Genomic DNA, 14,252 nt, shown 5'->3' on the forward strand with positions numbered 1-14,252 from the left:
TTAGAAGAGTTAAGGAGGGAGATTATGAAAGCATAGTAAGAACTTGTTATTTCCTTAGGGGGAAAACCTGAAAATGCCTTTTGGAAGATAGCCACTGACATTACTCTGAAAACATCCCACCCAATCCTCCAGGCATGCGGCAGGCTTTCTTATCTTACTAGGTACATTTCCGAAGGGTTATTCCAAAAATAGCTTTTGGCGGAAACAGGATTCTCAATGAGTTTTTGACAGACAAGCCCTCCTTTCTGAAATTCCTAACTGCATTTATTTTCTCCTCGGTCCCAAGGGTGTCAGAAAAATGGACACCATTACTGGTATATGCATAAGGCAGCTAAAGTTAGAGACACAATGAAAACGGAATTTTTCAGTTACAAGGGCCCTTAAAGTTCGTGTTGAAGAAGCTACTGCTACTATTAGCAGTTCTTCTATTTTCTGGCCCTTTCTGAATTGTTTCAACGCCCTGAAACCTCCACTGTTAAAAAGGAAACTCATGTGTAAGCCTCATAGTGTCGAGTAGTGACTTGCCCACAGACAGTTTATGATGGGACAAATAATTTTGAGCCAGCGCTAAAAAAATGATCACATCCAACTTGTTTGCCTTATGAAACAAAGATGAATTGCAGTACATAAAGATATGGGCAACAGAATAGCGCAAAGGCTTTTATTAGTCACAAAGGATTGGCTGCCTGAAGGCTGCAGCTAATGTCTGAATGAGATGAATTCGGTATTGACCACGTAAGTCCTTAACGTTCAAAAGATGTGATATCTAACTTTTAAAACTGGAAGGTGAGTGCCACTTGTAAAAGAAGTATGTCTTTAGAGTTTTTAATTCCCCCCAGATCTGAATATGTTAAGACTTGCCTTTACACTGCCAAATGTTTATGATTCATTTCAACAGCAGCAGCTCGGGATGAAGAAAGGGTGGGAGTGTGAGAGCAGCAGTTCTGTATGACGCAGAAAGGGACATTCATGTAGAAGGGAGGATATTTTTAGATTCCCCCTTTTGAAACAAAAGTAGCTTACCAGGTGATTTGTTTACTTTTTTAAAGTAGGAAAAAAAAGATCAAAAATCCGTTTTGGAATTTTCTGAATGACACACAATCCTATTTCAGGAGAATGACTGTCATGATTGCAGGTTACTTTTTTAAAAATGCCCGAGAAAATATTTCTTTCTAAAAATATAACTCCACAAGGATAGACAAATGTATTTATACCACAGTTCTTGTACACCAAAGGAATTTGCTACTTCCATGTAACCTACACAGTAGCATTTAACGAATTTAGTAGTAAACTTGCTGCCTAAATTAGAAATAAGGAAGTGAAAGTAATTGATGTGAAATTTGCTTTCGATAGGTATAAAGTTCATTTACTTTCATTCATTATTCTACACAAATTTATGTTTTAGGAAGATATTGGGCTACCTCCTGTGAGGTAGCTATAGACCATCTTAGTTTTTCCTTGCTAGGGAGTTTGGTTTACCAAGATCTGGATTCCAGTTCAAATCTGCTATTGTTATCTCTGAGTAACTCTATCTCAGTTTTTTTTTACTTTTATGGGGGCTATTTTAGATCCTACCTCATTGGGTTGATATCAGGTTTAACTGAGACAATGCACGTAAACCACTAAGCATGTGCTGACATATAGTAAGCACTCAATACATATTCAATTTTTAATTAAAAATTTTAAATTGATTTTTAGAGAGAGAGAGAAGAGGGAGGAGGGAGAGGGGAGAGCGGAGAGGGGAAAAGAGAGAAGGGAGAAGGGAGAGGAAAGAGGGGAGAGGGCAAATTGTGAATATAGTTCTCCCCTCACCAAGCTATTAGTGAGAATGTCTTGAACTATGTATTAAATGAATACTTTACATGGCCACTGGTTAAACTTCACTTTCAAAGGTTTAAAAATTCAAGGAAGCCAAACTATGGTTTACAAATAACACAAACATCTAGCTATCAAGGTCATTACTGGGAAAATCTGAATCTTTCTAAATGACATCTCACTGGTATTATTAAATAATTTTTGTGGCTATAACTTCATGGGAAAAAAATGTATAAACTCCTATTAACTCCCTCTTCATTTCACCAAAGTATGTTATACTTGATTGCCTCATTTACGCAATATTAACAAAGCCATTTGATATTATTATTTGACATGATGAGGCAATTCATGAAATAAGATAAAGTGGCCAATATGCATATGAAAAAAGTGTTACATCATTAATAATCAGAGAATTGTAAATGAGAGGTTATTTGTTCTATCAGCTTGACAAAGATTAAAAAGATGAGATAATACCTTGGTGCTATTGAAGGTGTGGTGAGACTGGCACTCTCACATATTAGTAGGAGTATAAATTAGTACAATCTTTCTACTGGACAATTTGGTAATACAGGGAAAAAATTCTAAAAATGATCTTTGACTCAGTAACTCCACTTCTTGTATTTTATCTTAAGGAAAAACACTCAGACAAAAACACAAAGATGCTTGTATATACATGCTCACGCAGTGTTGTTTATGATAAAAAAAAAAATTGGAAACCACCTAAATGCCTACCAATAAAGAAATGTTTAAATAAAATGTGGTTGAGCTGTACGCTGGGACTCCATGCACTTATTAAAAATGATTGGCTAGATCTATTTCTACTGGTATGGAAAGATATCCACGATCCATATTTGACAACATTTTTTTGGACACCATTTTTATATTTAAAAAATATATGTATAGCCCAGCGGGTCTGCCTCAGTGTTGTCCCGTGGACCAAGAGGTCCCTGGTTAGATTGCAGAACCAGGGCAAAACCCAGTAGGGGGCAGCCATTCTATGTTTCTATCTCTCTCTTCTTTTACCTTCCTCTCTATCTAAAAATCAATGAAAAATATACTTTAAAAAAAAGTAAGATATATATGTAGAGAGAGAGATTTAACCAGATTTTTTCTATGCATACATTATTTATTTATTTATTTATTTATTTATTTAAGCATACATTTTTAGAAGTATTTTTTAAATGTACACAGTTGTGTAATCATTACTACAATACACTTTTAGAACTTTTTTTTTTTTTTTTTTTTCTAACTCCCCAAAATTCCCTCTTGCTCATAGGCTTAAGTTTCACAGTGGTTAGGTTGGGACTGAAGTTGGGTAGAGGGAAGGCAGAATTCAGACAGGTTTCTAATTTACCATTTCTATATTACTTGAATTAGTTTACAACAAGGATATACTATCTTTTAATTTGAGAAAACAGTAAACGTTTTTCTATTTTGAAAATAGCAAAAAAAGGAAACAGATTTAAACCCTCTGACCCAAATTTGCTTCTGGTAATTTCCTTAAGGAAATAATCAAATATATGGGAAAAAAATTTGTAGAGATATTTATCAATGTTTTATCTAAAGTTGAGAAAAGTTCTATGTAATCTAAATATTTCACGTTTTAAGGCAACCGTTGCTAATGGTATGGAAATATGAAATGTGTAGAGTGCAAACCTTTATATTCATATACTTTAATCCACGTAAATAAAAGTCATCCACAGCCAAAAAGTTCTGTTTGGGAATACAATACAATCTTACCAATGTTTATATCTGGATGGTAGAATTAAAGTATGTCTTTGCTTCTTATTTTATTCTTTGTGCATTTAAAATTTTCCATAATGAGTATGTATTACCTTTACCTCTAGTGCCACCTGCATAAATAATAATAGTTAAAAATAGATTAGTTTTTATTGCCACAGATGTATACATCTGTTAAAACATAAAATCGTATATTTTAAATATGTACAGTTTGTTGCGTATCAATTCTACCTTAATGAAACTATGGGGGGAAAAAACCAAGAGGGATCTTGAGAAACAAAATGATTTTAATCCTCTTTCTGGAAGAAGAGTTTTGGGGCTGGAGGGAAAAATGGTTGGGTCTTATATAGACAGCAATTTGGCCTCTGCTCCAGATAAACTCTATTCATTCAAGGGAACTGCCTTCTTATTATATAATATGTTAGGAATGTTGTCAGGTTCTTGGATACAATGATGAGTAACAAGCCACTGCCCTCACCACTCCTTTCTGGTGGAGAACAGGAAGGCAGGTCACTATCTGGTAGATTCCAGCCAACGCTCACATGGCCCAAGCCTTCTTCCACTCATGCTGCCCAAGGGGCCAGAGGTAGATCTGGAAGCCAAGGCAGTAAGTCAGGAAGGGTGGCCTGGAAATACGGTTGTTGAAGTGGCCAGCAGCAGGTAGGTTACCCTCAAGGAGTGTTGTGGTCATCATTTGAGAAGTGGACTTACAGGCTTTATATATATATATATCTATGTCTATCTACCTGCACACTTAAAATTTTTTTTATTGATTTCAGAGAGGAGGGAGAGGAATAGAGAAACATCAAAGATGAGAATCATTGATCGGTTGCCATCTGCACACCCTCTATTGGGGATCGAACCTGCAACCTGGGCATGTGCCTTGATGGGGAATTCAACCGTGACCTCTTGGTTCATAAGTCCACGCTCAACCACTGAAGCACACAGGTCGGACTTACCAGCACACTTGTAGCAACAGCAAGAAATAAAATTGAGCAGGCACCGGGTAAACGGTTTATATCCATGGCCTCATTTATTCCTCTCTGTAAGAAAGGAAAGGTAGGGAGAGGTGGGGGAGATAAGAGATGAACCGAAGAACTTGTATGCAAATAAGCATAACCAATGGATGCAAAACACTGTGTGTGTGTGTGGGTGTGTGTGTGTGTGAAGGAATCAGGGCATGTGTAAGAGTGGGGTAGAGGGGTAATAGTAAGATATGTGCACATATAATACGTTTTAAAAAATATATATTTTATTGATTTCTTACAGAGAGGAAGAGTGATAATTACAATAGAAAAATAGATGAGAGAGAATCATCGATCTGCTGCCTCTTGCACACCCCCTATGGGGATATGCCCGCAACCAAGGTACATGCCCTTGACCAGGATCGAACCTGGACCTTTCAGTCCGCAGGCGGACGCTCTATCCACTGAGCCAAACCGGTTTCGGCCACATAAAATACCTTAAAAAAAATGAAAGAAAAAAAAACAAAACTGCCCAAGGTCACAGAGCTGGTAATTTCTGGCTCTAAAGCTCCCAGCCATCACACATGCTCCTCTCACTGTACTGTTGGCCCCATTTGAAAGCAAGAAAAATCCTTTCGAGTGGGGGGAGCCCATCGGTACAGCTCAGCATTCAGTGTTTACAAAATTTCTCAGATCCAGCATGGAGGCCACATCCGCCATCAACATCCACAGGGTCTTGCCCGCGGGGCAACTCTACCAAAATCCTGGGCCGATAGGCTTTTAGGGTCTTAGAAGGTCAGTGGGGAACAATGCGTCAGGAGCGAGGGACGCCCAAGTCCACGTCGCACCGGGGGAGGGACGCCTGCGAGCCCCTCCAGGCCGCCGGCAAGTTGCGCTCAACGCGCGTGCGCGGGGCCAGGGGGCACGCCCCCACGGGAGCGCGCGGCGAGCGGGGCGCGCGGCCTGCGGAGCGCGGCGCGCGCTGCGGCAGTGGCGTCGGCGTCGGCGTCGGCGCGCGCTCCAGAGCGAGGCTGTGTGGGCTGGGAAGGGAGCGAGGCGGCGGCGGCGGCGGAGCTCGGGAGCCTAGGGGACGCGCGGGCCTCGCGCCGCGGGAGCGGACAGCTGCGGAGGGGACGCCGGGCTCGCGGCCCGAGGCGGGAGAGCTCGGCCTCGGGGACTTGCCGGCCCCAGAGGTCGCCGGCCGCGTCCCTTGCCCGGTGTGGGCGCCGCCCCTGGAGACTCGCCGTGACACGGGCCTAAGCCGCGGCGACTGACCGCGGGCGTTGGGACCGCTCGGACCCCTCGGGCCGGGCCGGACTGGGACCGAGTCCGGGCAGGTGCCGCCCCCGCGAGGGCCGACAGGGGGCAAAGGCACCCATCGCGCGGCCCGCGGGCCCCGGGCTCGGCCGAGGGACCGCTCGCGCAGCCCCCCTTTCCCGTGGGTCGGAGTCCGAGTTGCGCCCCGCCTTCCCCGGGACGCCCAGCCGGAGCGGCGGGAGCCGGGAGAGCCCGCGCCCGCCGCCGCCGCCGCCGCCGCCGCCGCCCGCCGGGCTCGCGCGGGAGAAGAGGGAGGAGAAACTTTGCCTTTTATTGTTAAGTCCTTAAGTGCCAGGAACTCTGTTGGGAGGAAACATGTCCTTCTTCAATTTCCGTAAGATCTTCAAGTTGGGGAGCGAGAAGAAGAAGAAGCAGTACGAGCACGTGAAGAGGGACCTGAACCCGGAGGAGTTTTGGGAAATCATAGGAGAATTGGGCGACGGAGCCTTTGGGAAAGTGTACAAGGTAAGGGGGAGAAAAACGGGAAGTTGCGCTCTGTAAGATAAAACAGCCATTGTCCTGGAGTGGCACGAGGATTTCTTTCACCCCCCCTCCTTGTCCCTTTCCTGTCTCTTGCCCATCTTTTGACTTCGGAAACTGACATCCAGGCTGTCATCCAAGGAGCAATCAGGACAGGAGGGTTTAAGGTTGGACGTTAAAGAGGGATTGCTCAAGGGAGGTGAGGTTCTTACACTGGCTACTCTGTCAAACTTTAAAGGAAGTGGGGAAAGCTCTTTAATTGAAAGCAGGGGTCAGGTGGTGTGGCCTGCAAGTACTTTAAAACCATACTCACTACAGAAACTCATTACGCTTTTCAGTGGCCTTATGTTTGTCTACTAGCTGTTTGCAATCGTGTGTATGATTGTACTAAACCAGCTGCTTTTTTTTTTTAAGAGTCAGGGCAAATACATAGGTAACACATAACCTATGTCTTGGGATGAGAGCACAGCGATTGCTACTTATCCACTATTCTTGAATTGGTTGCTTCACAACGTCCTATAAAATGGAGTGGAATTTCTGATAGAAAATTTCCAGAAGAAAACCTGCGTTTAGTACTAGTTTCCAGAGGAAGCATTGACTAGAAGTCAATACCAGTGCTTAAGAAATTAAAAAAAACCTCACACACTTTCTTTATCTATTTATTTATATTTCAGTATAAAGAGTCTTGAGGATTCAATCTGAAGGCATTAGTGTTAGCTGTTTATTATCCCATAAGGGCATCTGAATGATGTCATTAGACTATTTTCATCCTGAAGGGTGAGGTTTTTATGAGACACAGGTTTGGGGGAAAGATCCACGTGAAAACAAAGAACTGATGTTTATACAGGCCTAAAGCACTTTCACATAATTTGGCCCCATGAGAGTCCTGTGAGGGAGAGAGATCGGTGGTATCTACATTTCACAGATGACACAGAGTCAGAAATTGTTCAAAGTCACACAGGTCAGAGTTAGTCACACAGTTTAGATTTGAACTCAGGTCTTCTGGCCCCATATTTACTGTTGTTTTTTACTCGAATGTCCATTGTAAAAATGATAGAATTTCCCCCCTCCTTTCTAAGCACCAGCACACTTCTGCCTTTGCTCTGCCTCAGGTGCACCTCCCAGCCCCTTGCCTTGCTCATTCTTTACTCAGGCTGAAATATACACTCCGTGTGCTTTCAGAACACATTCTTCACATGTCTGCTATGGCACTGTTACATGTTATAGTTAACATGTTTATGTTTTTATGATAAAACCAGAGGCCAAATGTAAATTCTGATAAACATTTGGGTTCATCAGTTGCCTTAGCACATAGTGTATCTCTCTGAGTTTGTTGAAATGAAAGAATGCATGTTACCTACATGCGAGTGCTATTGAAGTTATGGTATGCTGTGAAAGTTGGCAAAATAAACTTCAGTGCTTGTGTGGAGCATAGAGAATGGGTTCCAAAGAGAGTTTGCAGTTTAGATGTATGGTAGGAAGGAAGGGCTTTTAGTGCGGTGGGAGGATCACTCTGGGAATTGTGCTGTAGTGTTGGCTGTCACAAACCAGCTCGGGGGTCTTGGACAGGACACTTCTCTGGACCTCCATTTTCTTAGCTGGAGAATCACAGGTTTCCCCAAACGTTTGTTTTGATTTCTTCACCTAGTAGAATTCTGAGTATGCAGTTAATCTGGGAAAGGCAAAAATAAGTTACTCAAGACACCTGCAATCCGGTGGTTAGAAGGTGGTAGGTGATTAGAAGCAGTTTTCATGGTATAAGTGTTTTATTGAATAGAACATTGTAGTATTAAAACACTGGCTCTGAAATTGTACTATATCTTGCCTACCTCAATAGTCTGTGAGTTGGACAAATTACTTAATTGTTCCATGTCTCACTTTTCCTGATCAGTAAGATTTGTTTTAAATGTGTGAAAATTAAAGGAGATAATATAAGGCACATAAAAAGGGCTTGGTAATACCGAAACCGGTTTGGCTCAGTGGATAGAGCGTCGGCCTGTGGACTGAAGGGTCCCGGGTTCGATTCTGGTCAAGGGCATGTACCTTGGTTGCGGGCACATCCCCAATGGGGGGAGTGCAAGAGGCAGCTGATCAATGATTCTCTCTCATCGATGATTCTAACTCTCTATCCCTCTCTTCCTCTCTGTAAAAAACCAATAAAATAAAAATAAAAGGGCTCAGTAAGTGGTAGAAATTACTGTTATTATATTTAGAATTCAGAAGCAAATATAGGATGGGACAGGGATGTGCTCTCCCAGCCTGACATTTCTTTAGAAGAAAGTTTAAACTTATCTGACCTGATTTTTCTCTTTTTTCTGAAAGTTTCTGTTTTCCAAGATTTGCTAGAAATTTTAAATTTATAAACTTTCTGTGTGTGGAAAAGCTACTAAATTTCAGTATTGTATGTTGTAGAAAACTTTCTAAAATTGATTGTAACCATCATTTACTTATGGAAATTAGTAACTTATTAAGATTAAATTATAAACAGGCAATCATCTTAAGTACTTAATTTATTTGAAACATTTTTCCATCATATACTTGTATTCTTTCCACTCAGTTCAGCACTACACAAATCTGTCTTCCCTATTTTTAATCTATTTTCTCTTTTTTTTTAAGTCTCTGACATCTTTATTTTTAATTTTCTCTTTAATGTTGTTTTATTTGACATATAAAGGAAAACATATATCCCTCAAACTTTTTATTTATTTATTCATTTTTTATTTATTATGGAGGATATTTTTCCATTGATTTTCTAGAGAGAATGGGAGAGGGAAAGACTGAGAAATATCGATGTGAGAGAAAATACATCAATTGGTTGCCTCCTGCATGAGCCCTGACCAGGGCCCTGGCTGGGGAGAAGCCTTGCAACCTAGGTATGTGCCCTTGACTGGAATTGGACCCAAGACCCTTTGGTCCATAGGCCCACACTATCCACCGAGCCAAACTGGCGAAGGCTTATTTTTTATTATTTATTTTTTTTTAATTAAAATTTTCATTGTTTATAAGTAATACATATGTCTCCTTTTCCCCCATTGATCTCTCCCTGGCTATTCCCATACTCCATCACATGCCCTCACTCCCCTACTGTCTGTGTCCTTGGGTTATGCTTATATGCATGCACACAAGTCCTTTGGTTGATCTCTTAACCCTCTCCCAACCTTTTTACCCTCTGAGGTTGGACCATCTGTTCAATGCTTCTATGTCTCTGGATCTATTTTTGTTCATCAGTTTATGTTCATTATATTCCACAAATGAGTGAAATTATGGTGATATTTATCTTTTACCAACTGGCTTATTTTGGTTAGCAAAATGCTCTACAGATCCATCCAAGCTGTTGCAAATGGTAAGAGTTCCTTTTTTTTTGATAGATATAGAGACAGTATATCAACAAGTAGACTGTCAAATTACAGCGGGGAGGGGAGGAAGATTTGGGGGAGATAATAGATCAACCGAAGGACTTTTATATACATGCATATAAGTACAACCAATGGACACAAAACTCTGGGAAGGGAGGGGTTGTGTGGGAGGGAGGGAGGGGGGCAAAAAAAACCCCAATAAAATATATTAAAAAAAAAAAAAAAAAAAAAGAGTTCCTTTTTTTTTTTTTTTTTTTTTACAGCAGTGTAGTATTCCATTGTGTAGATGTACCACAAGTTTTTAATCCACTCATTAGCTGATGGGCACTTAGACAGTTTCCAAATCTTAGCTATTGTAAATTGTGCTGTTGTGAACATGTAGAGGGTGGTATATATCCTTTTTGATTGGTGTTTCTGTAGTATTGCTGGATTATAGGGTAGTGTATCTTTAATTTTACTAGATGATTTCAAAGTATACCAAGTTACACTCTTACCAGCTAGCATATGAGAATTTCCTTGCTCTGCATCCTTGACAACAATTTTGATATTGTCAAAATTTTTCAGTTTTGACAATCTAATGTTGTTATACATATATATTTTTTGTGGTTTTAATTCATCTTTCTCTGACTACTAATTACTAATAAGTAATTCTTTTGATAGCTTTATTGGTAGATTGAATTTCTTCTTTCGGGTTCAGTTCTCTTGTTCATGTTCCTATTACATGTTTTTCTCTTGTTTATTTGTGTATTATAGATTTTAACCATTTTGTAAATCACTTTTCTACCTTGCTAGCTGCTCATTTGTAGTTTTAACAATTTTGGAGCACTAGAGGAAGGCTGTAAGGAGATGGATGAAGAAAGGACTTTTACCTTTTTCCTTTTCTGTGGGCTTCCTGTTTGCTTTCCTGTTACTATGCCATCATCCTAGTGGAAATTCCTCATCCAGCGACAGGAGTTAAATCCAGTTTGTAGTTTTTGCAACACTCAGAGCTAGCCTCATCATAACCTTTCATAACACCAGCTCCAGTTGGCTGGCCCCCTCTTCCTCAAAAATTCCATAAGACCCCTCTTCCAAGTTCAGAGAGGCCAGCAGCAGAGCAGCACTCTCTCCCCAGGGATCTGAGTTTCAGCTCTGCAGAACCTTTCCTCCAAGCTTCTGAGTTTTAATAATTCCAATCCCTTGGCTCCCCTGGTCCCAGGGTACTACTAGTCTTTTCCTGCAGTTGTTACAGTACTTCCACCTCCCAGACTCTCTTAATCTTCTGTTTATTTTTTAATTACCTATAACAACAGAATCAATAATTATTTATATCAAATTCTCTTTTAAAATGATCAATATGATTTCTTTCTCCTGGCTGGACCCTGATTGGTTAAATAAGCTAATAAATAAGCTATAGTTGAAACAAGAGTAATGTAAGATGATGTAATTTTTACACTACTTCGTTTAGATTTAGAACATGAAAACAGTACAGGAAACTTAATCATTATGTTTCCCTGTAGCCCCTAGTTGTTTATGTAAAGTGGCCAAGCTCTATTCATGATTTATGAAAATTAAGGCAGTAAGTTTTATGAAAACATTTTATCAATGTCAAGTACTATCTTGGTGTGTGTTATTCTATTTTTATTAATATTTGTTTAGTTATTTCATTAATTCTTTATGTGAAAATGAGATTGTTTCTTTTGAAACATTTTTAAATAGTCCGTTTTTCTATTATTATTATTATTATTTAATCCTTGCCTAAGGATATTTTCCATTGATTTTTTTAAAGAGAGTGGAAGAGAGAGGAAAAGACAGTGAGAAATATTGATGTGAGAGAAACACAGATTGGTTGCCTCCTGCACGAGCCCAGACAGGGAGGAGCTTGCAATCAAGGTACGTGCCCCTGACTGGAATCGAACCCGAGGCCTTTCGGTCCACTCTATCTGCTGAGCCAAACTGGCTATGGCGAGCTTGTTTCTTTTTAACACTTATCTCCATTATATTTGTTTAAAATGTAGTATTACATGCTTATCAATGTTTATTTCAGTTTTGAGTTTCAGAGTTCTTTAGAACCAAATCCTGATGAATAATTGTTATTTTCAAGCATTAATGTAGGAGGCACTATACTTTCTAATGTAACTTTTATTCATTACATTAAACAAAAAGGTTCCATTGTTGGTTTAATCAGAACTTTAGAGATTATCTAGTGTTACTTTCCTCCTCTTCATACTATTCCATTCATAAGTAAAAGACATTTTTAAAATCTCTAAGGACATTAGTAGAAGCATGCAGAAGTAGAATGACTTTTAACTTCACTCACAATATCCTTAGTCTATTACCAGAATTTATATTTTATAGTATGCCTCTTCAAAGACAGTTCCTCTTGTCTCTTTCTTCTCAGAGTATTATATTAAAACTAGAGGCCTGGTGCATGAAATTCATGCATGGGGAGCAGGGGATGTCCTTTAGCCTGGCCTACACCCTCTCAAAATCCAGGACCCCTAGGGGATGTCCAACTGCCAGTTTAGACTCGATCCCCCTAAACTAGCACTTAGATATCTCTCTCACAATCCAGAGCTGCTGGCTCCTAACCACTCTCCTGTCTGCCTCCTGATTGTCCCTAACCACTCTACCTGCCTGATTGTCCCAGTCACTCTGCCTGTCTGCCTGATTGCCCCTAACCACCTTTGCCTGCTTGTCTGATCGCCCCTAACCACTCGCCTTCCTGCCTGATTGCCCCTAACTGTCTCTGCCTTGGCCCCCACAGTCATGGCTTCATCCAGAATGATTTCCAGAAGGTTGGTCAGTTTTCTGGTCTAATTAGCATATTATGCTATTATTAGAGAAGGGGTTATGTTTCATTGGCTTATTTCTTCTGACTTAGGTGGACGGTGAGTTCTAATTATTTATTTAAAAAAATATATATTTTATGGATTTTTTACAGAGAGGAAGAGAGAGGAATAGATAGTTGGAAACATCGATGATAGAGAAACATCGATCAGCCACCTCTTGCACACCCCCCTCTGGGGATGTGCCCGCAACCAAGGTACATGCCCTTGACCGGAATTGAACCTGGGACCTTTCAGTCCGCAGGCCGATGCTCTATCCACTGAGCCAAACCGGTTTCGGCGAGTTCTAATTATTATTGGCTCAACTGTGTATCTTTCTTAGAGATACAACATAATGTTGTATTTTCATCAGTTATGACAGATTTCTTAATTTTTAACATCTCTGAAATTGGAATATGTCCTTTATTGATTGATGCCTTAGTATTATTGTTGGCCAGGTAAAGGTCATGTTTTATCTGTCATTGAATTTAGTTGTGTCATACAGTTGCAATCTCTTGCTGTTTAAATTAATAAACTATTTAAGGACCTTTTGAAGAAAAAATTCTGGTTTATCTAACCACAGGTGCTAAAAGTCTTTTAGCACCTGTGGTTAGATAAACAAAGTAGTATCATTATAATTGCAAAATGGGAGACAGTGACTTTAAATAAAATTTTGGAAATAGGAATTAATTTAATGGCCAGAGAATGATATTGTGTGAACATTAGATAACTCAGTGAATAAGTGATTAAAACTTCAATAAGTGAAGTATTTAATTATATATGAACCAGGGAAGCTGTCACCTATAGTTTGGGTTCCTTGTTCCTTTGCAAAGTTTTTTATTCTAAACCTCAGAGCGAGGGCTCCTGGACTGCCAGAGGGTGTATGCTGGGCTAAAGACAGCCCCCCTCTGGTGCACAAATTTCATGCACCAGGCCTCTAGGATAAAAAAAAAATTGAGACAAGCCACTAATGGGAGAAAATGTTTGCAAAAGATATCTGATAAACTACTATTCAAATATGTAAAGAACTCTTAAAACTTAACTATTAGAAAACCAACAATCTGATTAAAAATGGACAAAAGATCTGAGCAGACATCTCACCAAAGATTTACAGATGGTCAGTGAGTACATTAAAAGATGCTCAACACTATATGTCATTAAAACAAGTAGATATCACTGTACAACCATTTTAGAATGGTGAAAATCCAAAACATTGACAACACCATATGCTAACAAGAATGTGGCACAGTAGGAACTCTCATTCATTGCTGGTGGAAGTGAAAAATGGAAGACAGTTTGGCAGTTTCCTACAAAACTAAATATATTCTTACCATATGATCCAGTAATTGTGCTCCTTGGTATTTACCCAAAGGAGTTGAAAACTTATGCTTACACAAAAACATGCACATGTATGTTTGTAGCAGCTTTATTCATAATTATTGAAAGTTGGAAACAACCAAGATGCCTTCAGTAGGTGAATGCATAAATTCTCACATCTATATAATGAACTATTATTTAGTGCTAAAAAAATTTGTCAAACCATGAAAAGACATGGAGAAACCTTAAATGTATGTTACTTAATGAAAGAAGCCAATCTGAATGGCTATATACTATGTGATTTCTGGAAAAGCAAAACTATGGAGTAAAAGATCAATGGCTGCCAGGGGTTATGAAGGAGGGAGGGATGAATGGGTATGGCATAGAGGATTTTTAGGGCAGTGAAACTATTTTATATAATATAGTGGTGGACACATGTCCTACATTTGTCAAAA

At 39.8% G+C, this 14,252-nt stretch overlaps 1 protein-coding gene across 2 annotated transcripts in view; it reads left to right on the forward strand.

The window, feature by feature from the left end:
- Positions 1-5,505: 5,505 nt before the first annotated feature.
- Positions 5,506-14,252, forward strand: part of SLK (STE20 like kinase) — a 43,200-nt gene continuing 34,453 nt past the window's right edge. The window contains exon 1 of one of the 2 annotated variants that reach the window (XM_084904022.1): positions 5,506-6,302. In XM_084904022.1, the coding sequence (XP_084760148.1) occupies positions 6,153-6,302 (150 nt within the window). In that variant the 5' untranslated portion in view covers positions 5,506-6,152. The remainder of the gene's footprint in view (positions 6,303-14,252) is intronic. The other variant, XM_084904021.1, reaches the window with a different exon arrangement.

The sequence above is a fragment of the Pipistrellus hanaki genome (assembly GCF_964339955.1).
Source record: "Pipistrellus hanaki genome assembly, chromosome: 14".
NCBI lineage: Eukaryota > Metazoa > Chordata > Mammalia > Chiroptera > Vespertilionidae > Pipistrellus > Pipistrellus hanaki.